The 27,468-nt window shown below is 40.5% G+C and overlaps 1 protein-coding gene across 3 annotated transcripts in view; it reads left to right on the top strand.

Moving 5' to 3' along the window:
- CEP131 (centrosomal protein 131) overlaps positions 1-27,468 on the top strand; it is a 1,433,457-nt gene that overhangs the window by 1,242,464 nt on the left and 163,525 nt on the right. For all 3 annotated transcript variants that reach the window (XM_044085078.1, XM_044085077.1, XM_044085076.1), the window contains 2 exons: positions 13,609-13,751; positions 23,826-24,003. In XM_044085078.1, coding sequence (XP_043941013.1) covers positions 13,609-13,751; positions 23,826-24,003 — 321 coding nt within the window. The remainder of the gene's footprint in view (positions 1-13,608; positions 13,752-23,825; positions 24,004-27,468) is intronic.

The raw sequence follows: 27,468 nt of genomic DNA, 5'->3' as shown, positions 1-27,468 counted from the left end.
AAAACAAGCAGTTTTATGGCAGACCAAACTTTCTAACTTTCAACCCAATACTCTAGGAGTCCCACAAGGATCCATCCTAGGACCACTATTATTCTCAATCTTCATCAATGACCTGCACACAGTTGTATCATATGCTAGTTGCATTCAATATGCAGATGATTCCACGCTGATTTGCTCTGGAACATCCCCTATAGAGTTACAATCTTTAACCCAAACTACTTTCAGCAAAGTAGAAAACTGGCTCTCTAGTCGTCGTCTGATACTTAATCCAAAAAAAAACAAAAATGTTACTGTTTTCACCGACACAAAGGTCAAGCCCCCTCAACTTTACAATCCAAGCAAAGGACGGGACAATAATCTCTCCGGACCCCTCGACAAAATTATTAGGGGTAACTATAGATAACAACCTAAAATTTGATACTCATGTAAACCTAATGATTAAATCAATCAATAAGAAACTAGGTTCGCTATATAGAATAAAAAGCTTCTTGACCCCCCAAGCTAAATCTGCCATTGCCCAAACCCATCTCCTCTCCACCCTACTGTACTCATCCCCCTTACTACATAATATTAATAAAACGATCATGAACAAGCTCACTATCTGTTATAATCACATTGCTAGGTTTGTTACTGGGTTACCATATAGAACCCACCACTGTACCAACTTAACCCAGCTTAACTGGCTTGAGCTACCGAAACTAATTTCTTATAACCTACTAGTACTGACCCACAAAATTTTATATAACCCTGAATACCCTCCCTCACTCAAAAAATTGATCTCCCCTTGCAATAACCCTCGACCACTGAGGTCATCCAGTCGTCTCCTTATACAAACAATTAAAACCAATAACGCAGCTGGTGACTCTCTCCTTACCAACTCCGCAGGGAAAACTTGGAACAAACTCCCTCCTGATATTACCTCTCTCCCCTCTTTAAACCAATTTAAAACTAAACTAAAAGGCTACCTGGGGTCTGATATTACCTGCCATTGCTTTAACCCTGGCTAGCTATCTCTCTGAATATACTACTCCTTACTCCTGGTTATCTGAGTACTCCTTATTATAATAATTTGCTGTCATCATGTATAATTATTAAGTAAACTAACTAAATTTAAGCTATTATTTACATATCATGTAATGACTAACCTCACCTTGCTTTAAATGTTTATGTTTTGTTATTTCTGTAAATGTCTCATATTGTCTTGCTTGGAGCTTTTCTCCCCGGGCCTCCGCTGTAAATGGACATGTATCCAGTCGGACTATCCCGGTTAACAAATGTAAAATAAAAAATAAATAAAATAAGTAATTCCAAAACTAAAAACTTAAAAGTAGGATTAGTGTCATTCTCAAAAACATGGTTACACACTGCATTACGAACATCATTCTTCCTGATGTCATTTAAATGTTCTCTCATTTTATCTTTGAAATGTGTTCATCTTACCTACATAGTAGGATTCACATTTCACACAGAATGACAAATACACTAGATTTTGACTCTACAATTTGCATATAAATGAAAGACATAACTCTTCTTACTCACTGGATGTACAAAAGAATCATTGCTATGAATGTATTTGTACATGCTGCAATCTCTGTATCGAAATGTACCACGTTTATCAGAAATAGAAACCTTATTAGTAGATTTATAACACAGCAACTATTTTAATGATCTGTTGCTCTTATAGCAAAACTTGGGTGCATTGCCAAGTACTGACCTATACCTATCGTCAGATACAAGAAGTTGCCAGTTTTTCCTAATAGTATTGCAGATAGTTCGAAAATCTATAGAATAAGTCATACACATTCTTAGGTCAGAGCCTCTTGCATCACAGATCTTTCTTTCACTGTTCACTACTCTCTCAGAGAAGTACAGTTTAGCAATATCCCTCCTGTCTTGGAGAACCTCATCACAGGCAGCCTCAGTCTTTGCATCATGGTGGCCTCTACATTTATAGTCCCTTTTAAGGTTCTTAAATGATTCATACATAATTATGTCATCAGCACTTAGATACACATGTCTGTAGAAGTGTCCTTTTAACACATTAATGTGTACATGTTTTGGATGCATGCTATTGCAATGTAAAACTTTATTCTTACTACACTCTTTCTTATGTAATTTGGTAGTAATCCCATTTTCAGTAATCATTATGTGCACATCCAAGAAATCAATAGATGTCGAAGAGGAGATCAGAATAAATCTCAGAAAACTAGTTGTAGAATGTAAATACTCAACGAATTCCTGTAAAGTTTCCATAGTGCCTGACCGAACAAAAAACACATCATCAACAAACCGTACATAAAAAGGAATAAACTTAGGAAAGAAATTACCTTAATTGAATATGTAGAGGGACTCCCAGTACGGCAACACCATATTTATATCACTGTTTGCCCATGGTGCCCATTTCAACCCCAATCTGCTGATGATATAGGTTATCATTAAATATAAAGACATTATTGCTCATAATGATGTCAAGAAGGAAGCAGACAATTTCTGTCTTATCAGTACTATACCCTGAATGTTTCAACAAGAACAACTTTAACATATTCTATGTCTACATCATTGGGGATAACAGTGAAGAGTGATGTGACATCCTTAGTCACCAGTACACAGTTCTTAATATTTGTATTGCTACACCATTCATATAAACTTGTCAGAAAATGCTTGGCATGTATTAAAACTCTATCCTCTTTGTCCAGTACTTGACTTAACATTTTTTCAGCGTATATGGACAAGAGGTTTTGTCACCCAGCCCCTACCGGAGACAGTAGGTCTCATAGGTGGGTTTACTCTAGACTTGCCTACTTTACGTAGCTCATAAATGATAGGGGTCATGGGGTATTCCAGTAAAAAATTCATAGAGGTTTTTTCCCAAGATACCTTCCATTAGCAGGTCATATAAGTCAGAGCGCACCCTTTTAATGTAAGTATGCACCTCATAGTTGACACATTCAGTATAAGTCAATATATCACTTGATAAAGCCTCCTTGCTTCCCAAATATTTATCCATGTCCATCAATCCTTTATCAGCAGGACGCACTATAATTAAATCTGAAGTAATCAGCTGACATAAAGCATCATATTCAAAACGACTAAGGTTGTAAAAGCATCTACTGCGTTTGCTCATTAGAGCCTCGTGTATTTCATGCTTACAGATTTTCTAAATGCTTCCACTAATGGCGGATAGGAAGGAATAAAATGACTAGGTTTTCTAAGCACATTAACAGGTTGTACAATGCCATTACCATACATTAATCCTAAAGCAATATTTCCTTACAAAAAGCTTAGTCTGTGAAGTCATCATATGACATAGAGCTTCTGGCAGGTAAAAAGGACAAATATTTGTTAAAGGCACTCAGTTGCTCATTAGTCATTTGCAAAGAAAAAACATTAATATGCAAATATGGTGTTGGCATACTGGAAGTCCCTCTACATATTCAATGATGGTAATTTCTTTTTTAAGTTTATTCCTTTTTACGTATGTTTTGTTGATGTGTTTTTTTGTTTGGTCAGGCTGTATGGAAACCTTACACAAATTTGTTGATTATTTACATTCTACTTGGCAATGCACCCACGTTTTGCTATAATAGCAATAGATCATTAAAACAGTTGCTGTGTTATAAATGTACTTATAAGAAGGTTTCTGTTTCTGATAAATGTGGTACATTTCCATATAGAGACAGCAGCATGTACAAATACATTCATAGCAGTGATTCTTATGTACATCAGCGAGTAAGAAGAGTTATGTCTTTTGTTTTTATGGGAATTGTAAAAGTCAAAATCTAGTGTATTTGTCATTCTGTGTGAAATGTGAATCTTGCTATGTAGGTAAGACGAACAGATGTTTGAAAGACAGAATTAGAGAACATTTTAATGACATCAGGAAGAATGGTATTTATAATGCACTGTGTAAACATGTTATAGAGAATGACACCAGTCACACTTTTAAGTTTTTAGTTTTGAAATTACTTACACCTAGCAATAGAAAAGGTGATCTAAGGAATAAAACGAATGTAGAGAGATGAGGTGGATTTTAGAATTATATGCAGATGGTAAGAAGGGACTTAACGGAACTAATCCTGTAAGACCAATTCTTAGATCACGTGACCTGCTGAGGTAATTGTGTTTAAAAGATGGTTTGTTTCTAACAGTTTTGATGAACCACCTGTTTAAAAAGGTGCGAAAGTGCTGATCTGTGTTTTTAGCTTTGCTGTTATGGTTTTCCTTCTTTGAATAAAATCCATGATTTTGTACAGCAACTGCCATGGTTAACTGGTTGGATTTACTTCTGTTATAAAATAATATAATCTGTAAATAAAGCTATCCTTTTTTTTTAATTTCTATACCAGTCATATTCTTGAATTTGGGAGACTTATTTTCTTTGCCAGTGACTGTATACGTATAAAGCAAATAAAGGGGAAAGAGGGCACCCTTTCCTGGTTCCTATCCTCAAACTCAGGTTGACAGACAGGAACCCTCCAATTAATTCTTTCCCATTACCATTCATATATCCTCCTAAGTAACTATATTATTCCTACTTTAACAGTGATCTGTTCGAACACCTACTGTTATGTTAAGTTTACTTACACAATTGTAGTTTCTCCAAGCTTTCCCATCTAGGTAAAGACAGGTCTCCGTTGTTTCCACAGCTCTGCACCTTCCTGATCTAGGAAGAAAGGATGCTGGAAAACTTGAAAAAGCCTCAGCCAGGCTTGCACCTTTGATGCTCTCAGCCTGATTCGCTTTAAGGATCAGTTTACAGAGGAGGTATGCTGAAGGCCAGAAAACTTATTTATTTATTTACATTTGTTTAACGGGAAAGTCCGACTGGCCCAGAAGCCCATTTTCAGTGGAGACCCGGGGAGAAAAGCTCCACAGAAATACAAGCAATATACAATAATTAGATATTACAATAGTATACATACAGTAAGATGCAGAATACACATCTTCTAGTTAGTCTATACAAAGTAGTATTCAGTACAGTTTTCTAGTAGGTACAGATTCAAAAAGAAAAACACAAGCATTTCAGTGAAGATCGCTGTGAGAAAAAAATAGTTAGTAGTGTGTGCATATTAGATAGTAGTTATGACCAAATGAGATTTCCTTTATATATATTTATTTTTGACTAGTAATAAACACTGAGGAGAGGGAGAAAATGAGATAGAGTGGACAGAATGTTGAGAGAGTTATAAATATCTTGTCGGTCAGGTCTGGCACAGGAGCATTGCCAGTTCTTGGCTAGATGTTCAAATAGTAGTGGTTTAAAACTGGTAGAGTCAGGTGTATTTTGGAGGATGTGGGGTAGAGAGTTCCATAATTTGGCTATTTGATTTGAGAATAGGGCTTCACTCTGAGTGTTGTTAGCTTTGTTTACTGTGAGAAAGTTTCTGTCTGCAGATCTTAGACTTCGTAGGCATGAGTAGGGAACAACAATTTCCTTAAGGGATGGGCAACTGTCAGGATGGAAGATGATATTGTGTGTGAATTTAAAACTTAGCACTAGAAAGTGTTACCTTCCTAAATAGAAGAGGTCTCCCTTATGGTGTACTGATACCTGTGTAAGCTAAAGACCTAGGAATCCCTTAGTACTTTTCTGGGCTCTTCTAAGTTGGCCTGTTGTATCCTTGTATCAAACTGTATCTTGTGGTCACTGTTGCATGTCGCGTCTTTGACCTCCCCCTTGCATCTGTGCATGCTACTTTTAAACCAGTTTCTCTAGGTGATTGTACACCTGAAACCTCTTGGAAACTGAAACCTCTTGGAAAGTGCGCTTGCCCCCCCCCCCCCCCCCAAATAAAATCTTAATTTTGTGAATGAAAAGATAATCCTGGCTACTTTTGTTGGTGTCAAAAGCTGTTTTATATATATATATATATATATATATATATATATATATATATATATATATATATGGGTGTGTGTGTGTGTCTGTGTATATATATATATATATATATATATATATATATATATATATATATATATATACATATATATATATATATATATACATATATATATATATATATATATAGAGAGAGAGAGAGAGAGATCTGCACAGTGCTCCTCAAAGACACAGTGAGCATTAAACCAGTCCTTCCTCTACAGATAAGGCAGTACTTTAGCTGACAGTCACTCAAACAACACAACTGCCTTTTTTATGTCAGCCTTTAGAACGTGGGAGAAAGAATAATAAATCTGTTGAATGTACACACACACACACACACACACACACACACACACACACACACACACACACACACACACACACACACTGTGCAGGTAGGGCAGGTTTTACTTCTGCAGTCCTATGTGCAATGCTGGAACAGCCAACAACATTTTTCAATATTCTTTCTGTAGATAAATAATCTTACTGTTCCAGTGATTCTTCGAGATGACACAGTATAGCGGTGTGAACGCACATACCATAAAACAGATATTGAAATAGCAGGATTACTGTTGTAGTATAGGCTGCCAAGCTGTGGCCCTAACCTCGCTTCATGTTTTCACTGCAGGAGGTGCCTGTGTAGGAATGTAATGCATCTTCAGACTTGATTTAACAAAAAAGTGAGGCAAGTGGTCAGTAGTGGAATATAATTGGCATTGGGTCCCCCTGTCCCATTTCCTGCCCATCCTTTATCCTAAGGGGTGCCCGGGAGCAAACACATCTGAAAGCTACTAGGATTAGATCTCTAAGGGCTGTACAGACTGATGAGTATGTGCACTTTGTACATTCTTACTGGTATTATCTTACCTGACCTGCTCCTTTTAGCAGTGCATTGGGCCATCAATCCTGGCTAGTCTAGGCAAGGGATGAGAGAGGAAGGAGGAGGCTTTTGCCTGCTCACGTGTCTTAGGAGGGAGGCTGGTGGAGCAACTTATATCACAATTCCCAATGGATGCTTAGAACTGGTAACAAGAGTCATGACCAAAGATCAAGGTGGGATTTGTCATTGCAAAAGTGGCATCACTCATCCCCAAAGTACCCATTTGCTTGCTCACTCTGTGTGCCTTTGACATCCAGCACACCTAGTGTTATGGTACCATGTGGTTACAACTCCTTGGCAGTGCACAGTATGATGACACCTTGCCTGACCCCATTCCAGTCCTGTGATCTGTACTCCACTTGAGCCCACAGGTTTGTTCCAGACAATGACTGTTACTGAATAGTCACACTAGAGTATCACCTGATGTGTGAGGAATCATAGGATCATCGGTGGTTACTGTTCTAAAAGACCCTAGAGCCTTTTTAAGCCTAGCTATTCATGCTCTAGTTTTCCCAATTATCAATGTTCACCACCTAGAACATCTTTGCTATATGCCCTGTGCCTAAGGGCATCTATAAACTGCCCCTGTCCATAAGGGCCACTGGAGAAAAGGCAGGAGTGAATTTATTTTCCATCCCTTGGTCCAAACTGTGTTTGAATAGGCTTAGGGAAGAGCTCTCTTTCACATGAATGTTCTAATGGGTAATGTCTGACATACTCCTCTTTTGGAGGAGCAAAATTGCTGGGACTTCACGTGCAATCAGACAGGTGTGGTTGCTCCTAAAAAATGTTTTCATACATTTCATCAGGCTGAAGGATCAAATGATGTTTTAAATCTTATTGTAGCTTTAGTGAATTTAGACTCAATGCATAGAGGAAAACAAACTTACCCTTCTCACAGACTTTTCCGCAGGTTTTAATATTGCCAAAGGTTTTCATTTCAAGATCTGCCTTCCTGAGCTGTCATCCAGTAATCTTAAGTAAGTGGTAAGGTCTGTCACAAGGGTTACACTTCAAAACTTATAAAACTTATAACGTCTAAATTCAAAACATCGAGACCACATCTAAAACCCAAAACATCTAAAACTCTTAACATCGAATTTCATAACATTGAAAATGTGTATCATGGAACGTGCAAATGTTATTCTTGTGGTATGAGGTGTTGTAGTTTTTATTTATATAATTACTTATATAGTGTAGAAATTTATACTATTTATATAGTGTTTATTTTGCCACTCTGTATGTGTTTTTTAGGCCATACAGGCAAGTGATATAGACATTATGTGTACATTCTTTATAGTGATCGTGATACAGTGGGGTAAGGAAACTAACTTTTTCCCACTGTAGTGCAATCTCTGAGTTGGTATATTTAATTTACCAGGGGGGGGCAGAGTCCCCCTCATGAGGGGGTGCAGTGGACTTGCCCCCCCTGCAGAAACAGTAGAAAGTGGGTTTGTTAGTTGTGGTGTTATAGGTGGAGGGGATGTTATATTCATGTGATTTGTAGTGTTCGATGTTGTGATGCAAAGTTTCAGTGTTATGAATTCGATGTTATGAGTTTTAGATGTTGTGATCTCAGTGTTCTGAATTTAGATGTTATGAGTTTTAGATATTTTGAAGTATAACCATCACAAGATACTTGCAAAGTCAGAAAATTCATGCATTCCTTTATTTGGATGCTTGGTTGATTATAGCCGTATAGAAGAATGGCATACTCTCCTGTATGGACAGAATCCTGAGCCTGTTCACTCTTCTGAAGGTCACTGCTAACATTTCCCAAAGTGAGATGGTGCTGCTTGAGAAATTTCCATTCTCTGTAGCATATTAAACTAACAACTTTCTCCAGGGAGGAGGTAATTATTAATTGCTTACAGAGTTCCTCTCATGGATCAGATTTCATGAATCAAACCTATAGCATCTTTTTGTATACTTTAAGTTAACACCTATAGCTCCTTTCTTGGGTCTGACTTTTTAACTAAGTGTCTTACCAGTTTATAAGATTACAAAGAGCAAGGCTTTATTAATAAAATGAAACTTAGATTGTTAATCTAGGATGTCCCGCAGTAAAAAAGCTATGATTATTTTATCCTTTTAAGTTGATTTTTCAGAAAATGCTCTCGAATGCAGGGATCTGTGCAGGATGTAAGCAGCATTCCACACTACATAGGTGTTAAGAGTTCAGTACTCAGAATGATGCCAAGCAGTCTCTCCCATGCTGCTGTTCCTCCCTGCACACGAAAATCTCCCAGTGGCTTGCAATTCCAAGTGGAATCAGCATCTAGTTGATCTTGCACATGCCTTTAACGATTATGCAGCAGTTTGGAACATTTCCACATCTGCTGCATTGCATTATATGAATTGCTGCTAGGGTGGAGAACTTGAACTATGCAAGAAATATTATCAGAGGGTGAAATAAAAATTGTATTTCAGTGTTGTTTTTTTTTTTGCAGTTCATTAGGCATTCCTATCATTTCACCATTTGCTGTTTTCAGTTCAAGATAGACAATGCCCTGCTGATGCATCAGAAACGTGGGAACAGTTGACTCCATAACACAGAGAGGTAAAGTTCTGACTACAGTCCAGTGGCCCAGGTTTATTTAGTGTCCCATGAGTTGGAGATGCTAGTAAGGGATGAGAGAGGAAGGAGGAGGTTTTTGCCTGCTAACATGTCTTAGGAGGGAGGCTGCAGGAGCAGCTATCATTACAATTCCCAATGGATGTTGAGAACTGGTAACAAGAGTCATGATGAAAGGTCAAGGTGGGCTTTGTCATTGCAAAAGTGGCACCACTCACCCCCAAAGTGCCCATTTGCTTGCTCACTCTGTGTGCCTTTGACATCCAGCACACCTAGTGTTATGGTACCATGTGGTTACAACTCCTTGGCAGTGCACAGTATGATGACACCTGGCCTGACCCCATTCCAGTCCTGGTACATGGTGATCTGTACTCCACATGAGCCCACATGTTTGTTCCAGACAATGACTGTTGCTGAATAGTCACACCAGAGTATCACCTGATGTGTGAGGAATCATTGTGTCATCGGTGGTTACTATTATAAAAAGCCCTAGAGCCTTTTTAAGCCTAGCTATTCATGCTCCAGTTTTCCCAATTATCACTGCTGACCACCTAGAACATCTTTGCTATATGCCCTGTGCCTAAGGGCATCTATAAACTGCCCTTGTCCATAAGGGCCACAGGAGAAAAGCCAGGAGTGAATTTATTTCCGTCCTTTGGTCCAGACAGTGCTTGAATAGGCTTAGGGAAGCGCTGTCTTTCACATGAATGTTCTCTGTTCCAGAGAATGGGTAATGTCTGACATACATACCTGTCCCTCCAACATGTTTTGCATATGTCACAGACAAATGTTAGAACCTTAAATCAGGTAATTCTAGTGCTGTTTGTTTTGTGAATGTGTAGCAGGTTTATCAGGGCTTTGTAGGTTAGGCATAAACTGACTCTCAGTAGTCTGTAGGTCACTGAGTGCAATGCCAGGGCTTTGAAGTGGTTCACATAGGACATATTGTTTACACCTTGCATTCTTTTAGTGAGAAACCTCTGTGGCCACTTCAACTGTTACAAATGCTGGGTCAGGAACATCACAAAGGATGCAATTGTACTCTATTATTGGTCTAATGAGGGCTGAATATAGTGGGAGTATGATCTCCTTAGATCTTGATGCCATGCCTTTACTTATGATAGAAACATTGGAGAGTTATCCAGAAGGAGCCTGAAGTCAGCAGCACCTAAAGGGATAGCTTTCCCCCACCACAAAAAAAAAAAACAAAACAAGAGGAGTGGGGTTACAATCCAGTCAACCTTGTATGTTGTGGACATCAGCAACAACCCTGCCAGTTCCATTAGCAAATGCAGTCATCAAAGTAATGAGTAAGCACAGTCTTTAGTGAGGAAAATCGCTCAGGCCTACTATTTGTCAACTCTGTATTTGCTTACCCTAGCATTGTATACAGTACTTTTAATTTAACTGCATACTGCAATCACATCATGGTGCTTTTTTGGATGAACACATTATCCCTGTGCCTTTTATCCCTTTTCTGTCATTTGTAGGGTACTCCTCAAGGCTTAAATGGAGAAATTACAAATCACAGTGCTTGCCCCATACTGACATTATCAACAGAGTAGGTTTTCTTTGCTTTATAAGGTGGAAGCTGTTCTCCAACCAGTTTTAATGTTGTAAGAGGCATTATTCAATTATTTGGGGGTGCACATTTCAGAATCCAGTCAGGTAAAACTGCATGTGTAAAGGCTGACCAGTTGATTACCTCCTTTGCAGTAAGGAATAAATTAGTTAAAGTTTCCAAGCAAGCAAGCAGTTTCCAAATAGATTGTCTTCTGTGTTGTCTTTGCCACAAGGCAGCTAATTGGGTGCTTGCAATAATTGACATCAAAGCTCACTTCACTGAAAGAATGGCTGCCGTTTGTTCTTGCTTCAAAAACATCTGCACTGTAGTCATCTCTGCTGCACCTACTTTATCTTTTTGGCACGTCTTCATTAAGCATTATTGTTTTAACTGTTGCTCATGGAGCTGGATTAGGCTTGAGGAATTAGTACTCCAAAACTCCACTATCTAAACTCCATGCTTATGGGATTCTAGAGCTTCCCTCTACCATGTTGGCTACTGCTTGGGATTTAGCCCAGTCATAGACCAGTCAAGAAGGGGTCCTTCATGTCAGCTGTAACAGAGAATTCTAGCTATATGAATAATTTAAATAGATTAATCTTTAATGGCTCAGGAATAACCTTCCTTCATCTCTTGCATATGGGGAGCTCTTCCATCAGATTTTTATAATTGCTTGTGTGTTGTAAGAGTGTACATTCTTATATTGCTTATGCATTGTAAAATCTACATTATTTCCTGATTTGCTGCTAAATGCAGGCTGGTGTTGTATGCTTTTACGCAGCTGATTTGTTGCATTGGTGTGTGCAGTAAGGGTATTTTCAGATTAAGTACTTGGCAGGAAAAACATGCCAAATACTGTGTGATAGAGATGCTGTATTCAGCCAAAGAGGCTATATTCAGCCACAGATCCATCAGGGAGGATCTTTTTCTGGATCAGCTGGAATGTGAACATAGTTATTCATATGTGCATGCATATGCAAAGTGCAAACATAAATAAATAAAAATAATACTGCAATAGGGCAAATACTTGTTGTAGGCTGTAATTATTCACATGTACCAGCAAAGAAGCTGTACATTCTGCAGTGCAGCCTAGTAGGGTTTTGTAACTTACCAGGATGCTGATGTAATCCACTGAAGACTAAGCCATAAAGAGATGCAAATGAAGAGTGATACACATGAATGGATAAGGGGATAAACACAGTTCATAATTTGAATACATTTCCATGCTCATTATTGCTTTACTGCTCCTTCCATTTCCATCATGTTATGTATTGATGCACAGTTTGTTCCCAGTACCTGTTTAATACAGCACAAAAACGCAGCTGCAATCAGCTAATATGCATAGATGTGTATGTAGTTCACATTGTGTATGCACTGTCTGGCCCATCCCCCTAATGGCATACTGTTTCCATTCATGAAGAATCTTTGCTGTATGTTATCCATATGCTGTGTAGGTATGTACCCTATGAGGCTATGCACCCATACCCTTATCTTGTCCCTGTACTAAACTACTACTGCAGTGCAGACTGCATCTGCTGCCATTAATTGCTTTATTAATCTTTGTCCTTAGCCCCATGTCATGGCACTTCTGTATTGTTTTGGGCTGAGGTTGTACTGGATGCCTTTTTCTTGACAGATCCTTCATGCCTAGTGCTGTCTGCAGAATACAAACTGCCATGTTGTATTGTCTAACTTGCAGGATCACTCTGCAGGTGGAATGCTTTGCACGAAGACCTTATGCACAGCATGCTATACATTTTGCTGTGTGGCCCCAGGGATACATACTTGTAAGCACAGGAATCTCTTCAAGAGCAATTAAGATCCAGAGACCAAGACAAATTCGGCTGCATATATGTAACTTGCTGCAGCATTTCACTTGAAGCCTAAGGGAACAGGCTCTTAACTGAACCTAGACATACCAGAAACCATTAGAGTATGTCAGCTACAGTATATTTGTTATTGCCTGCATCTTCATCTGCTATGTGTTTAAGGACTGCCTGTCATTTAATAAAGAAATGGTAGAGGGAAAAGTTGGCATACTTAACAGTTAAGAGAAGACCAGCTTATTTCCTGGTGAGGTATTTTTAATGTCCTTAGTAACATATAAAGTTAATTTATTTGAACATGTTGCCTTTTTGTTATTCCTTATGGTTTTGCTGTACGTTTTTTAGCAAACTGCATAATAAAAAATGTACTGAAGGCCAGATAACATCCTTTATATCTATTACTACAGGTAATTATGTGCAGAAGTATACTCCTCTGCCTAAGAGCACAGTCTGTATCCCCTCCTCCTGCAAGTTTGGTGACTTCTTCTCTAGCACAGTGGATATAGAAGTCAGACAGCACACCTTTCAGTACCATGTTCAATACCTGTTGTTGTCTGAAAACGTATGAATAGCATAGGTGTGGTACACAGTGGCCTCATTTATTCATATAACCATCAGATAGCACCTGGCTGTGGTGTTAGCAGATGGTCTGTGCAGTCACTGATATATCCCCCCATATGAATTTATTTCTATAGCGTTTGGCTTACACACAAACCTGACTTCCCAGACAAGGACAACTTGTGGCTTATCTAGGAGCAGGATTGTTTGTCTGATACATAACTTGTGCCTTTCAGCTTATTATTTAATACTATATGGAGTCTTTTGTTTTGATAGATGAACAAGCGTAAATAATAGTTGTACTTTCTCAACTAATAATTGTAGGAGGCATGGCTATTGGCACGTGAACGAGAGTTAAAGGAAGATGTGCGGCGAGGACGGGATAAAGAAATTGAGGTAGTTATCCAGAGGCTGGAGGAGGAAACTTCTACTGCAAAAGAGGAAAGTGAAAGGGCAGCTGAGAACAGGTAAGGACTCTAAAGTTTTTTTCTTTTTGGTATAAGAAGAGCATTGTAAGAAATACACTGGGTAGTTGGACATGTAAAGCAACCCATCTGTTTGTATCCATGTAGTTATGACACAAGTACTGTACTGACCAATAAAGTTTTAGGGTGACAAAAAAATTCTCATTGAAATATTTTAAAGCATTTCGGTACATTTTTGAAAGTATGGACCACCAGGGTCCTTCACTGATGTGACATCGGTTGGGCTCATTCTCTCCATTAATTGTAGTGGTCCACTTTTTTCTTCAGATTCTTCCATGCTTGGAGAAGCACAAACATTGTCTCTCATAACCACCCAGCCTTTACTGATGCACATGCTAATTTAGTCATGGGAGAGCCACTTAGCAAAAAGAGCAAGTATTGTGACCTATGGTATACTTATGAAACACAACAGTAATAATCCATTTTAGAACTTTGGTTATGGTGGGATTAACTGAAGCCAGGCAAGGTTTAGTTAGAAGAGCAAAGCACAAGTGATTCCACTAAACCCAAGCAGCTGTGTGACATTATGCAGCAGCTGTGTAAGAACTTCTAGTCCCTAAGCTTACCATTTCTTCTGTCACTTGCATGGTTCAAATCTTGATCCTGATACAGTACTGTATACAATTTATGCAATTGATGTCTAGAAGCAAATCCACAAAATGCCCGTGTGGTCATCTGATTATTAGCCAAAACACACTGGAGTTATCTGTACTGCCTTAGGGAATAACACAGTGCAGAGCACTGCTACAAATGCCAGAGGTTCATCCCTGCCACTTGAAAAGTGGAAGGAGAAACTGCCTGTCTTGCTTACCAGGAGGATGATGGTAACTGAAAGCTGCTCATGTAAAGATTAATAGGAGAGTTTATTACACAGCGTTAAGCCTCAGCTGCAGCAGTTTAACAGTGACTGAAACTCAGATGGTAGGTTGCAACATTGCCATCTTGGAGGCAAATCCATTCTTAGAATAACCGTTTGTCTTCTATGAACATTAAACTTTATTCTCAGTTTAAGTCTGTGCCCATTGTACAGTTGGATGACAAGGTGCCAGGAGAAGGATGCACCCCCTGCTTCCACCTTGGCTGGCTTATTTTGCAATGTTGTTGCTACCCATACCCACCTTCTGGGGCAGAGCATTTTAAAAGTGCTAATATATGTTGCATTTTAAAAGTGCTAATATATGTTAACCTACATTCGGTAGGTACAAAGAGGAGCAAAAAAGGCCTGCATATGAACTCTGATGTTCATCGTGTTACCCTGCTGCAGTCATCACACTTGGGTTATCCTGTCGTCAGGCGGTCCCGCAGTCGGCCGGAATTCCAAAGTCTTGGTCCGGCGTTGGTTGCTGTCGCCTCTTCCCTGACGTCAGTGTGCCAGGGGTATATATAATGCAACCGACGCCATTTTCTTCAGTCTTTCTTGCCGCGCGGTGCCCAAAGCAGAAGCAGTTCGCAAGTGCCGGTCGGCCGACTCCTGAGATTTTCCAATTCGAATTTCAGACCGAAGTCTTCTATAAAGCTAAGTACCCCGCTGGGGAAACTTTTATTGCCTCAGACCGATGTTAGAAAAAGTTAATAATTGTATTTCTTGTGGGAAGCAAATACCTCATAAGGATTTTCATTCTTATTGCATACCTTGCCTAGGCCCAGACCACAACGTCACTTCTTGTCGGTTTTGTGCTAGGTTTAATAACCGAACTATTAAAAGACGCTTTGATTTCGCACGACACTACTTCGGTAGGAAATTTAACTACAACATGCCATCGGAGCAACCGACTACCGGTGTGCACAAAAAACGCAGGGATAAGGACAGGCAGCCCAGGCCTAAGCCAGATTCCGAGGCCTCTGCTGATCCGGTCTCCGGTTCTCCGGTCCTCAGTGAGTCTCCGATGCAGCCCCTGACTACCACAGATCTGGAACCCGAAACCACTACGGAAATTTTGACGGAATGTACCAGGCCGACGCAGTCTTTTACATCAGGCCCTTCCGATGACTTTTCTTCAAAAGACGTCAGTGCTACAGAAATGCCATCAGTTTCTGAAGGCGTTTTCAGACCGATGACTCACCATTAAAACATTTTCTAAGTCGAAGACTCCTTCTACAACTAAAAGGACTGCAATTCAGTCTCCTGTTCAAGGCCCTATGCCTAAGAAACAGATGCTCAAAATGGCTGAAGATTTGATTTCTTTAATCAGGGGTTCACAGCCCCCTCCTGACAAAAGGCCTAGACAAGAGGAAGATTTTGCTTCCTCTGAGCAAATGTCCATTTCTTCAGACTCCTCTGAGGACCAAGACTATTCCTTCTCTCCTTATGAAGATTCTGATGCTGAGGACTCTATTCCCTCAGCCTCTCCTCCTGAAGACTACTCCTTTGGGGAAACTTTACACACTATGAGGGAACATTTTCACTGGGAAGGTCAAGACTACTCTGATTCAAAGAAAAGGCTCAGAGAGTTTCTTTTACTCCCCCAACACAGACCACTTGCCATCCCACCAGTTTTGGACATTGTGGATGATGTCTATTTAGAATCCAGTTTCAACCCAGACTCTCTACCTCCTGCTCCGGCTAAGCCTGACAGATACTACATAGTGCCTGATTCTCACAAATTTCTTTACAAAAGCCCAGTAGCTGACTCAGAGACTCCCAGGGTCCCAAGGGGGGCTAAGGCTTCTATGGCTAAAAACCCAGTACCTTCTGAGTGGGATTCCAGAGCACTAGACAGGTGGGGGAAAAAGGTTTACACCTCAGCCACACTAGCTATGAGGGCACTGAATTGTCAATTTCATACGCTTAAGTATCAGCAATTTCTAATCTCTCAGTTAAAGCAAAGAATAACCACTCTCCCTCAACAGTCTGCATTGAAAGAAGTACAGGATCTGTTGCACGCCACTGAGCAGGTGGGCAAACATACCTTACAGTGTGGGTTTGATTCTTTGGAGGCTTCCTGCAGAGCAGCTGTCACTGGGTCTGTTATACGTAGGCATGCTTGGTTAAAGGAACAAACTCTGCCTGATCATGTTAAAGCAAAAATTCTAGATGCTCCCTTACAGCAGGATGTTCTTTTTGGAGTTAAAGCAGAAGAAGTTTTAAAGAAAATGGAAGATAAGGCAAAATCTATGCAGACAGTCAAAGATTTCCTACAAGTACAACCCCCTTGCTTCAGCAGAAACTGGCCAACAAAAAATTGGTCCTTTCCAGCCACTGACAGACCGCAGAGGGGTAAATACAGACGCCCAAGGGGCAGAGGACAACCACAAGCCCAGTATAAACCTCGCCAATGGGGCACTACAACACAGAAGGGAGGAGAAGACAGGTCTCAATCCACCAGAAGGCAAACTCAATGACTTGCACCTCATCTGGCCAAGCAATACTCTCTTGGCAGCCCCCTTCTGGGGAAAACTCACACTTTTTGCAGACAACTGGCAGATAGTCACAAAGGACAAATGGGTCCTAGACATAATTTTATGAGGATACAGATTCCACTTTCACACCTTGCCAATGAAAAGAGGAATGCCAAACCTGCCACAAAATCAATGGGCAGAGGCACAAAAGCAAATTACAGCTCTCATGGACATGAGAGCCATTCAACTGGTACCTACTCGAGAGCAAGGCCAAGGATTTTACTCAATACTCTTTCTAGTGCCCAGAAAGGACAATGCCTGGAGACCAATTCTGGACCTTTCAATTCTAAACACTTACTTACAAGTACCCAAATTCAAGATGGCTAACACTACAGCAGCTACTTCCCATGTTGGGCAAGGAAGCATGGCTAGTAACGTTGGACCTCAAGGAGGCATACCTGCATGTCCCTATCAGACAAAGTTGCAGAAGATACCTCCGTTTCATTGCAGGTTCAACCCATTACCAATTCTCTGCACTGCCCTTTGGCTTATCTACTGCGCCCAGAGTTTTCACAAAATGCCTGGCACTAGTAATTGCATACTGCAGACAAAGAGGAATTCAAATATATCCATACCTGGACGACTGCCTCATCCAAGCAGAAAGCAAAGACATTCTCTTACATCATCTGGCCTTTGTAAAGCATCTACTAAACTGCCTGGGGTACACAGTAAACGAAAAGAAGTCAAAACTAGTACCCTCACAAAAAATGACATTCCTGGGTGCCAGCTTGAATACAGCGGCCCAGAAGGCTTATCTTACGCCAGACAAGCAACTACAACTGACTCAATATTTCAAGACAATGGCAACAAAGACCCAGTTAACTGCAAGAAAAATTCTGCAGGCTTTGGGCTTCATGGCATCTTGCATACTAATAATACCATTTGCAAAGCTGCATATGAGGAAATTACAGTGGTACCTAAAAAGTGTATGGTCTCAACACAGCCACAGCTTGGACACAATGATATCTCTTATTCCCTGCCTACAACAGGAATTTCTATGGTGGTCACAGGCATGTCACTTCAACAAGGGTCAGCCTTTCACCTTACTCCCAGCCAGGCAGACTATCACAACAGATTCCTCAGACTACACCTGGGGGGCACACATGGCAGGACAATGCATTCAAGGCCTATGGACTGCAGATCAAAGAAATCTGCACATAAATCAAAAAGAGATGCTAGCTGTACAGAAAGCTCTGACAGCATTCAAGGATCTATTACATCCAGGACAACTTACAATAAAGATGGACAACACCACAGTAATGTGGTACATAAACAAACAAGGGGGTACACATTCCTACCCTCTATGCAGGCAAGCAGTGATCTTATGGAACACAGCTCTGGCCTACCAAGTCCAGTTACAAGCTCAGTTCCTGCCAGGACAGAAGAACACATTGGCAGACGACCTCAGCAGAAACATCAAAGATCCCCACGAGTGGAAACTAGATCCACAAATATTTGCAATGATAACTCAAAAATGGGGCCTTCCAAACATAGACCTGTTTGCCAGTCCTCAAAACTACCAACTGACAAAATTTTGTACAAGGACCTTCCACCATCAAGCTTGGAAAGTGGACTCTCTCTCTTTCAGTTGGAAAAACCTGACAGCATATGCCTTCCCTCCATTACCTCTCCTCACAAAGGTTTTTTTGAAGGTCAAAAAGGAGAGACCACGACTGATTCTCATAGCCCCAGACTGGCCACGCCAGCACTGGTACCTGCTATTGAAAAATATGGCCCACAGCCCACCTTGGATATTGCCTCAAATACCCCATTTGCTCACACAACAAAACAAACAGATTCTTCACAGCCAGCTCAAAACTTTAAATCTGGCTGCATGGCAGATCGACTAAACATCCAACCAGCTCCTCTTTCACAAGCAGTTCTGGATGTTATTCTGGAAACCAGGAGGCTAAGCACCAGGAAGGCTTATTCGGACAAATGGAAAAGGTTTTGTGCCTGGAACCAAGCTGAAGGCCAAGACACAATTCAGCCTCACATGCCTCACATTCTACAGTATTTAGCTGAGATGTTGCACAAAGGACTTTCCTTTTTCTCAATTAAAATCCATGCTTCAGCTATTTCAGCTCACTACAACACGGATCCACCTTTATTTTCACATCCTCTTCTAAGGCAGTTCCTCAGAGGAGCAAAAAACATTAGACCACCCAGGAGAGCTCCTACACCAACATGGGACCTCAACTTTGTTCTGGAAAAACTAACACTACTTCCCTTTGAACCAGCTTTCTCTGCAGATCTTCAGTTCCTATCATGGAAGACTGCTCTGCTCCTAGCAATAACTTTAGCTAGGAGAGTCTCAGAGCTACAGGCAATAATGGCAGTGGAACCTTTCCTCTTTTCTCATCAAGACAGAGTTTCTCTACGAACTAATCCTTCCTTTATGCCTAAGGTGGTTTCCAATGTAGCTTTAAATCAAACCATCCACTTACCCACCTTCTTCCCCAATCCACAGAACAAAGGTGAGAGACTCCTGCATTCCTTGGGCATTCACAGGCAGCTTCGTTATTACTTGGACAAAACTAAGGCTTTCAGAAAAATTGACCAGCTCTTTGTATCCTATGCTACAGCTTCTCAAGGGAAGGCTATATCTAAGCAAACCATTTCTAAATGGATAGGTCATTGCATACGTTTCTGCTATACCCATCATGGGAAACCAGTTCCTGCTACCATTAGATCCCACTCTACCAGGGCAACAGCTACCTCTACAGCCTTTCTCAGGGGGTTCCAACCATGGAAATTTTAGAAGCTGCAACTTGGAGTTCAGTACACACCTTTACCAAACACTATCACTTACCTCTTTACTCTAAGTCCAGGGTGGGCTTCGCCACTGCAGTTCTGCAGGGCCTTATTGCCTCCACTAACCCTCTGTGATACCTCCCCCCTACCTTAGCTTCGGGATTCAACCCAAGTGTGATGACTGCAGCAGGGTAACACGATGAACATAGTACAGTTTTGTACCTACCATAAATGTAGATGTTCGAGTGTTCACCCTGCTGCAGTCCAGGTTACCCTCCCTCCATCCCCTCTGATATACTGGCAAAATCTCTTCTATACCTTACTGATGTATTTGCTTATAGCTGAAGGGATTTTGTGTTTGTGCAGTGTTCATTCCATTTGGTACTAATTCTGACCACCTTTTTGGGGGCACCTGACATCTGGGGCAAGAAAAACTGAAGAAATTGGCGTCGGTTGCATTATATATACCCCTGGCGCACTGACGTCAGGGAAGAGGCAACAGCAACTGACGCCGGACCAAGACTTTGGAATTCCAGCCGACTGCGGGACCGCCTGATGACTGGATAACCCAAGTGTGATGACTGCAGCAGGGTGAACACTCGAACATCTACTGTACTTTTGGTGGTATATGTGATGTGGATATCCCACCACTGCCAAACCCATATGTGATGTGGCTGTCCCACCACTGCCAACCAGTATGTGACACCCCACCACCTCTGGGTCAGTAATAAGGAGCTTCAACCTTCACCACTGACACCTGTGGGGGACATTCACTGGGAAGATAACAGGTGCACACACCGTATTTCCACATGCAGCTCTCTAAATCAAGTGCAGTTTCCCTTCAGAGTGCACAGAGACCACAGTCAGTCCAGGGCTGGTTTCTCCCTCTTTCTCCAGATCCCCAATAGGACTCCCCACTGGCACATCTATAGAGTTGAGACCTCAGCTGAGTGTCCAAGCCAAGGCCTCCAGCACCCTCTCTGTCCAACCAGTGCTTTGTGTCCTTGCCCAAGTAGCTTACACATACAGTCTTTGAGATTTATTTACACACACACACACACACACACACACACACACACACACACACACACACACACACACACACACACACACACACCTGGGAAAGGTTGGAACAGGTTTACTAGCTTATGTCCCCTTCTCCCCAGACTATAAAGTAGTTAGGACTGGCAGCAGACACTCCTGCCAGCAAACTTAAGGCTCTTTCAAGGGTTCCCAATATACTGTGTGAAATTAATATTAATACAAACTGCAGTTTGACCAAGAACAAGTCTATTAGGAGTGGTCCATACAGTGTCACCAAATAAATATGCAAGTATTCTCAAAACTTAAATATCTCTACAAAGATCAGTCACAATGCAAAGTTTAAATATATTTAATAATAAATAATAAAAGAACAAGGAAATGCTAAGTATATATTCACAGTGTCTTCAGAGTTCAAATCACAGGAAATATTTAAAATAACATTGAAGGGCAGGCTCAGACAAATAAAGAAAAACAATATCTAAACTAAACTTCACTATATTTGTGACTGAATCTAAGAAAAATCACTATTCCTTAACAACTTACTTAATAGAGAAAGGCAGATGATGTGGTGAATGGTTGTTCTTGTTGTCAGGCCTAAGACAAAATGCAGAATGCTCTGTCTCACCAAGAGACTTCTCAAAAATAATATCTAAAATATTACCTCTGGGATAGCTTACAGAATGACATCACTTCTGGTCATCTGACCACTAGTTCCAATACACACTCCCATTGCTGGTAGCTGGCAGGACTTGGCACTTACTTACCTGTAAATATAGATACACAGGGGTGTTTGCTCAGATCTGCGGTAGGTGCTGGAAGTCATAAAACAATTGCATACCTCCACACTTCCAGAGTAGTAAGTTTACCCCAAGACAAAACAGAAAGCTTCATAGTACAGATTTTGTTTCCCTGGCTACATTGAAACCTGTGAGATACCATATTTATGGCCTAGCCTATAAAGTGATTTAATTTCAGATATTTTTAAAGTTTGCTAGACTGAGGTTAACCTCCTGTCTTCCAGTTTCCTCTGTTAAAGCATATACATTTAAACAGTTACAATAGTGCATGTACATTTCCTTTTTCTCCAGCAGGGCTCACTGGGGATACATTTCAAACACAAGCATTTTACAAATACCTTTCCAACACAAGCATCTGTACAAATCAGTTGATATACACATGACATAGAGTTCCAGTACATTTGTAACACCAGCATCTTGTATGGCATACGGTTCTAATACATTTGTAACACAAGTATCTTGTATAAATCATTTTGGTTTTCACAAATGATGTATAATTATTTACAAAGTTCTAGCTGTGTTGGCAGTGCCTCCTATACATCAAAGTATATTTGCAAGCCAGTTTTAAAGCCACACATTTTTTTTGCCATGCATCTTCTACCCCCACCTCCCATTTCTACCTCTAGCTTGTGATAACATAAGCATGTCTTCTCTGTACTTAGCCCCATGAGTAGATTGAGCTTATCTTTTGTATGTAAGGTGTTTGCAGGAACAGAACTGAGAAAAGAACATCTTTATTATTGTGTACATATTTCTAACACCAATACCTGATGTCATAAAGGGTGGTTGTTGCTCCTAACTGCCCTAAAACCTTGAGCAAAACAAAAATCCTGTGCCAGATGCCAAAGTCCTGCCAAAACACCAACAACCAAATCCAGTAGATAAAATAAGTAAGGCAGGACACTGCTACGAAAACCAAATTCTTTATTAAAATACAGATATCCAAGGTTAGCGCTTTCGGGATAAAAACCCTTCTTCAGACAAAATAAAAAACTCATCAAACACTTTTTAAAACATCCACCAACCAATAAACTGTTAGTAAATTACCCGCCTTTTTTGTAATGCAGGTTTTAAAGGAACCATGTCATTAAGGCCAGGGCTCCTATGAGCCATCAATTGTAAAATCCATCTTGATTCCAAGGATTCTGTAGTCAATTTTATGTCACCACAGCATATGTAGGAAAGACTAATAATATGCTCAAGGTAAGGGTGTTGCAGCACCTTTCCAGCATTAGGAACAAGGATAAGCACAATGCACTTTATAGGCATATTGAATTAAACCCTACTCATACTTTTCTTTTTAAGGCTATAGCTAATGTGACAATGAATAAAAGAGGTGGTGACATAAAATTGACTACAGAATCCTTGGAATCAAGATGGATTTTACAGTTGATGGCTCATAGGAGCCCTGGCCTTAATGACATGGTTCCTTTAAAACCTGCATTACAAAAAAGGCGGGTAATTTACTAACAGTTTATTGGTTGGTGGATGTTTTAAAAAGTGTTTGATGAGTTTTTTATTTTGTCTGAAGAAGGGTTTTTATCCCGAAAGCGCTAACCTTGGATATCTGTATTTTAATAAAGAATTTGGTTTTCGTAGCAGTGTCCTGCCTTACTTATTTTATCTACTGCCCTAAAACCTTCTGTCATCCAGAGAGCAGCAAGTGTGACCAAGCAATATTTCTGTTGAAGATCTTTTGCCATGTCATGTTACTTGGCTGCAATTTTCAGTTGTCTTCTATATATGTTCACCTATCCTGAGTTACAAAACCTTTATCTTTACTGTACAGGGAACATTTCTTGGGTTTAGGGTGGGACCAGAAATGTGGAGACTGTATCATATTGGGCAGATCACTGCAGTTCACAAATTAGAAGCATTGCTTTAGGATTATTTTCATGAAAGAAGTATGTCTTTTTTTCAGAGATTTTCTGTAGAACTGTTTTAAAAAATAAACTTTATTTTAGCAGTGTAACTGCTGTCATGCTGGGTATGTATTGACTTGAGTTGTACATCTGATGCACTTGCAATGCTTTTAATTGTATGATATTATATTCATGTTGAGGATCAAGAGGATTCGGGACAAATATGAAGCTGAGCTGCGTGAGCTGGAACGCTCAGAGCGAGGTCTGCAGGAGCGATACAACGAACTGAAGAGCCGACTCACAGAGGCAGAAGGGGACAACATTCGGTTGCAGGGCTTAATACGGCAGAAGGAGCTGGAAGTAAAAGATATTAGAGAGGTGAGAATGACAGTTTTCTGCCAATGTGTACAGTTGGTAGGGTAGATAGCTAAGAACGTGCAGCCTTTTGTAGTGCTACATGCAGTTCCCACAGTCTGCATTTAGATAATGTACAATTTCAGTAGTTTGGTTAACCACATTTGCTAGATCACCTCAGAAACTGTGTAGATGGACCTTCTGTATATCTGTAATTAAAATCTGTTATAAACTATAGATGTTGAGACACTGTGTACAGTTGTCTGGATGTTAGTCATGAAAAGCATTCCTATAAAAAAGTTTTATATCTTCTTGTACATGAAATGTTATCATAAACCACTTACCTTTTCAAAAACCTCATATCCTGTAAAGTGTGGAAGTGTTTTGCTGGGATCATATCTATATAAAACAAAATGAATGCTGTTTGATAACATTTCTCATAGCTAATCATTGGTTAGAACCTCTGCTAAAGGCATCAGTTTTATGACTGGTCTTCAGGCTACTGCCCCATTTACAGATGTTGATACACAAACGTAAAGGGTTGTACATGTCCTTTTACTCTCTGCTGTAGAACAGAGCTGATTCAGTGTTTCAGCAGTTAGGTTTTTTTAACTGTTAGTAGTTTTTACAAGACCACTTATTTATAAAGTTAATTTGCCAACCATCCTCTTTAATATCCATTACCACCACCAGTTATTCCTTATCAAAAAAGCATACCTTGAGGTTAAGTGCCACTGTGGAGAAATCTGTCTGTTGAACTAATACCAGGGCCATTCATTTGGAATCCCTCCCTTAATGTTGTTAGTTGTTTATATGTTAGGCTGTATGTTGATATCAAGAGGATATATGTACCAAAGCTGTTGAACGTTATGGCTGGGATATGCTTCCTGAGGCCTCACACTGGTCACTTTAAAACATGCCATAAGATCTGATTGTTTTTCCTCAGTTCTTCTCTTCAGAAAAAGAAAAAAGAAGAAGAAAAAAGCTTGTATCATCCATATCCTACATGTTTTGTCTTTTTTTTTTTTTTTTTTTTTTTGCAGTTGCAGGAGTTTAGTTCTCCAGACAAGAAGTATGGAGTCCTGCACATAAGGATCTGAAAATTCCCTGGATTTAGGGTTTTCCACTGCCATTGCCAGTTTTAGCTTTGGAGGTGCTCCATAGCATGTCAGCAGCAAAATTTAGCCTCTCTTAATCTCTAGGTTTTCGGATATCATTGCATTCGGGTATGCATGAGCTGTAACACTGTGTACTCCATTATAAAAACACGCCTAACCACTCAGTCCGCCAATTTTTTTTTCTACCAGTTGAACAGTTCAGAGCTTAGTCCTGACATACTGAAAATTGCCCACATTCAGTGCCTGAAAGCACATCTTCTAAACTAATGTATGTCCACAAAAAAGCCAAGACCCATACTGACATTATGCCTTCTGCCAAGGAGTGACGCACATAGGGAAGCAATGCCATGAATGCCACCATTTTAACTCCGTTGCAGGGGAAAGCTTCTGGCTTGCATCATTATCAGAAGGATGGCAATGTCTGAGCTCCTTGATTGGAGGATGAGCAGGACAGTCCAAGAACTCTGTCAGAGTGCCGTCAGAAGGACCAAGAAACATTGGACAAGCCTTAGTCCAGCTAAATATTTCCATTTTAAAACTGTCCCTTCTTTCCTTGCAGGCATTGAGGTTATCCTTCTCTAGCAAGAGCTGGGGTTCACACTTATCATTAACTTCATCGAGTAGTTAGGAACTCTGAGAATGTGTGCCCCAGCTTTAACCCTGGGGGACTGTAGGCATCACTTATCCACCTCACCAGTAAGGCAGAGCATGCTGGCAGTGAACCTGATTCTAGAGAAAGAAAGGTCTGTTCGGTTATCTTGCCAGAGCTCATGGAGACCAAGGACTCCCCTTCCAGTGGCCCACGAAATATATGTTGGTCCAGGTTGTGAGGGGGATACACATGGTTTCCCCCTCCCCATCGAGGATACTAGCTCATGTTATAGACTTCAAATAGATTTGAGGTCTGTTAAGAACTGTAATAATGTGGACAGGAATACGGCATAATGCCACCACAGGTCCTCTTGCATCACTTTATCGCCCTAGGCAGGTAAATGTCTAAGCACTAGGTACCTATCATACTGTGTCTGACCTGCATCAATTGCTGACTTGTCCACAAGCAAGCCTGTACATGAGTTTGTTCCCGAATCTGGTGGTTGAAAGGTTTCTCCCTTCCATTCAGATTTCTACAAGGAGTCTTAGGCCCCAGAGGCCTTTACTTCATTGATGAATAAAAGCAGTGACTCCTCCCCACCTTGCAGTTCTCAAAGGTGAACCCATTAAGACTTATAAAGTCCACTACTGACTACCTGTGGGGCCCTCTATTCCTCCCCCCCAAAATATTCAGAAGACTATCTGGGGAAGAAAAGAAAAGTAGCCCACGGTTATTCTCTATATGGAGGTAGTCATTAAGAATGTCATACATGTTGACCTGTCTCGGTGGTGCAGAGAGAGAAAGCCTTGACTCCACCTTAGATGACTGTTGTTCAACTAGCAACATAGGAGCTAGAGGAACTGGGTGATGGAGGATGGACTATGACTATGGATTGCCCATCCTGTGGAGAGGGTGGCAGCTTGGATCTTTGCTTCTGTGGCATCAGCAGGAATGAGTTGTAAAACATTGAACCACCTCATTGAATTAGCCTATTATGAAGTGACTTCATTTATAAGAAGTGGTCCATCTCAGGTAACCAGAAAGGCTATATACCACTGGCATTGGGATCATTTGGCATTCAGAACTTTTAAGGCAGCTTGGCTCCTCCCCTGTCCCATTATGCTTCTGTTAGTCAAGTTTTCTGTTTTTAGGCAAATTGGCTAGAGAGTGCTTCAAGCTGTGTAGATTTGTTATTTTACATGCAGAAATTAATTATTTATTTTTTTACCTGTGTTTTTACATCTCCGTATGCTAGGATAACACTGACGAGACAGAAACGCAACCCCTTTTCTTATCTGTGTTTACTTTTAGAACTTTTCTTCAGTTTCTCCACTCATCCCAGTCCCATTTTTTTACCTCGTGTGTCTGCAGTCAGTCCACTGTGCCCATTTTATTTGGCAAGTTGCAGGAAGTATTACAGTACTCTGTTTCCCTTTATTTTAACAGATCAATGTGGAAGCATCAAAAGGAGGAGCATCAATATGTCTTTATGGAGCAGTCTGTCTGCTTAAAGACCCACCCTTGGTGAATTGTTGCACTTTGATACAGGCCCTTCACTACTGGGCTGTATCCATCCCCAAATTCTGTCCATTAAAAAGCTCAGAATGGTTCTTTACAAACAAGCACCAGTTTATATGCCCTTCTGCTGAGTGAGTGAAATCCAAAGTCATGAATGTGCAGGTGCAACCCAATACCCCATTGAGCAAGAGAAGCCAGAAATCATTACTTTAACTTGAGTTGCAGCTAAGACCCCTCTACCAAAGCTTATCTTATTTCAGG

Source organism: Protopterus annectens, chromosome 10.part0, assembly GCF_019279795.1.
Source record: "Protopterus annectens isolate FY-2018-M chromosome 10.part0, PAN1.0, whole genome shotgun sequence".
Taxonomy (NCBI): Eukaryota; Metazoa; Chordata; order Ceratodontiformes; family Protopteridae; genus Protopterus; species Protopterus annectens.
Note: the sequence above shows the minus strand (reverse complement) of the source record. Positions and strands in the feature narration are given on the sequence as shown.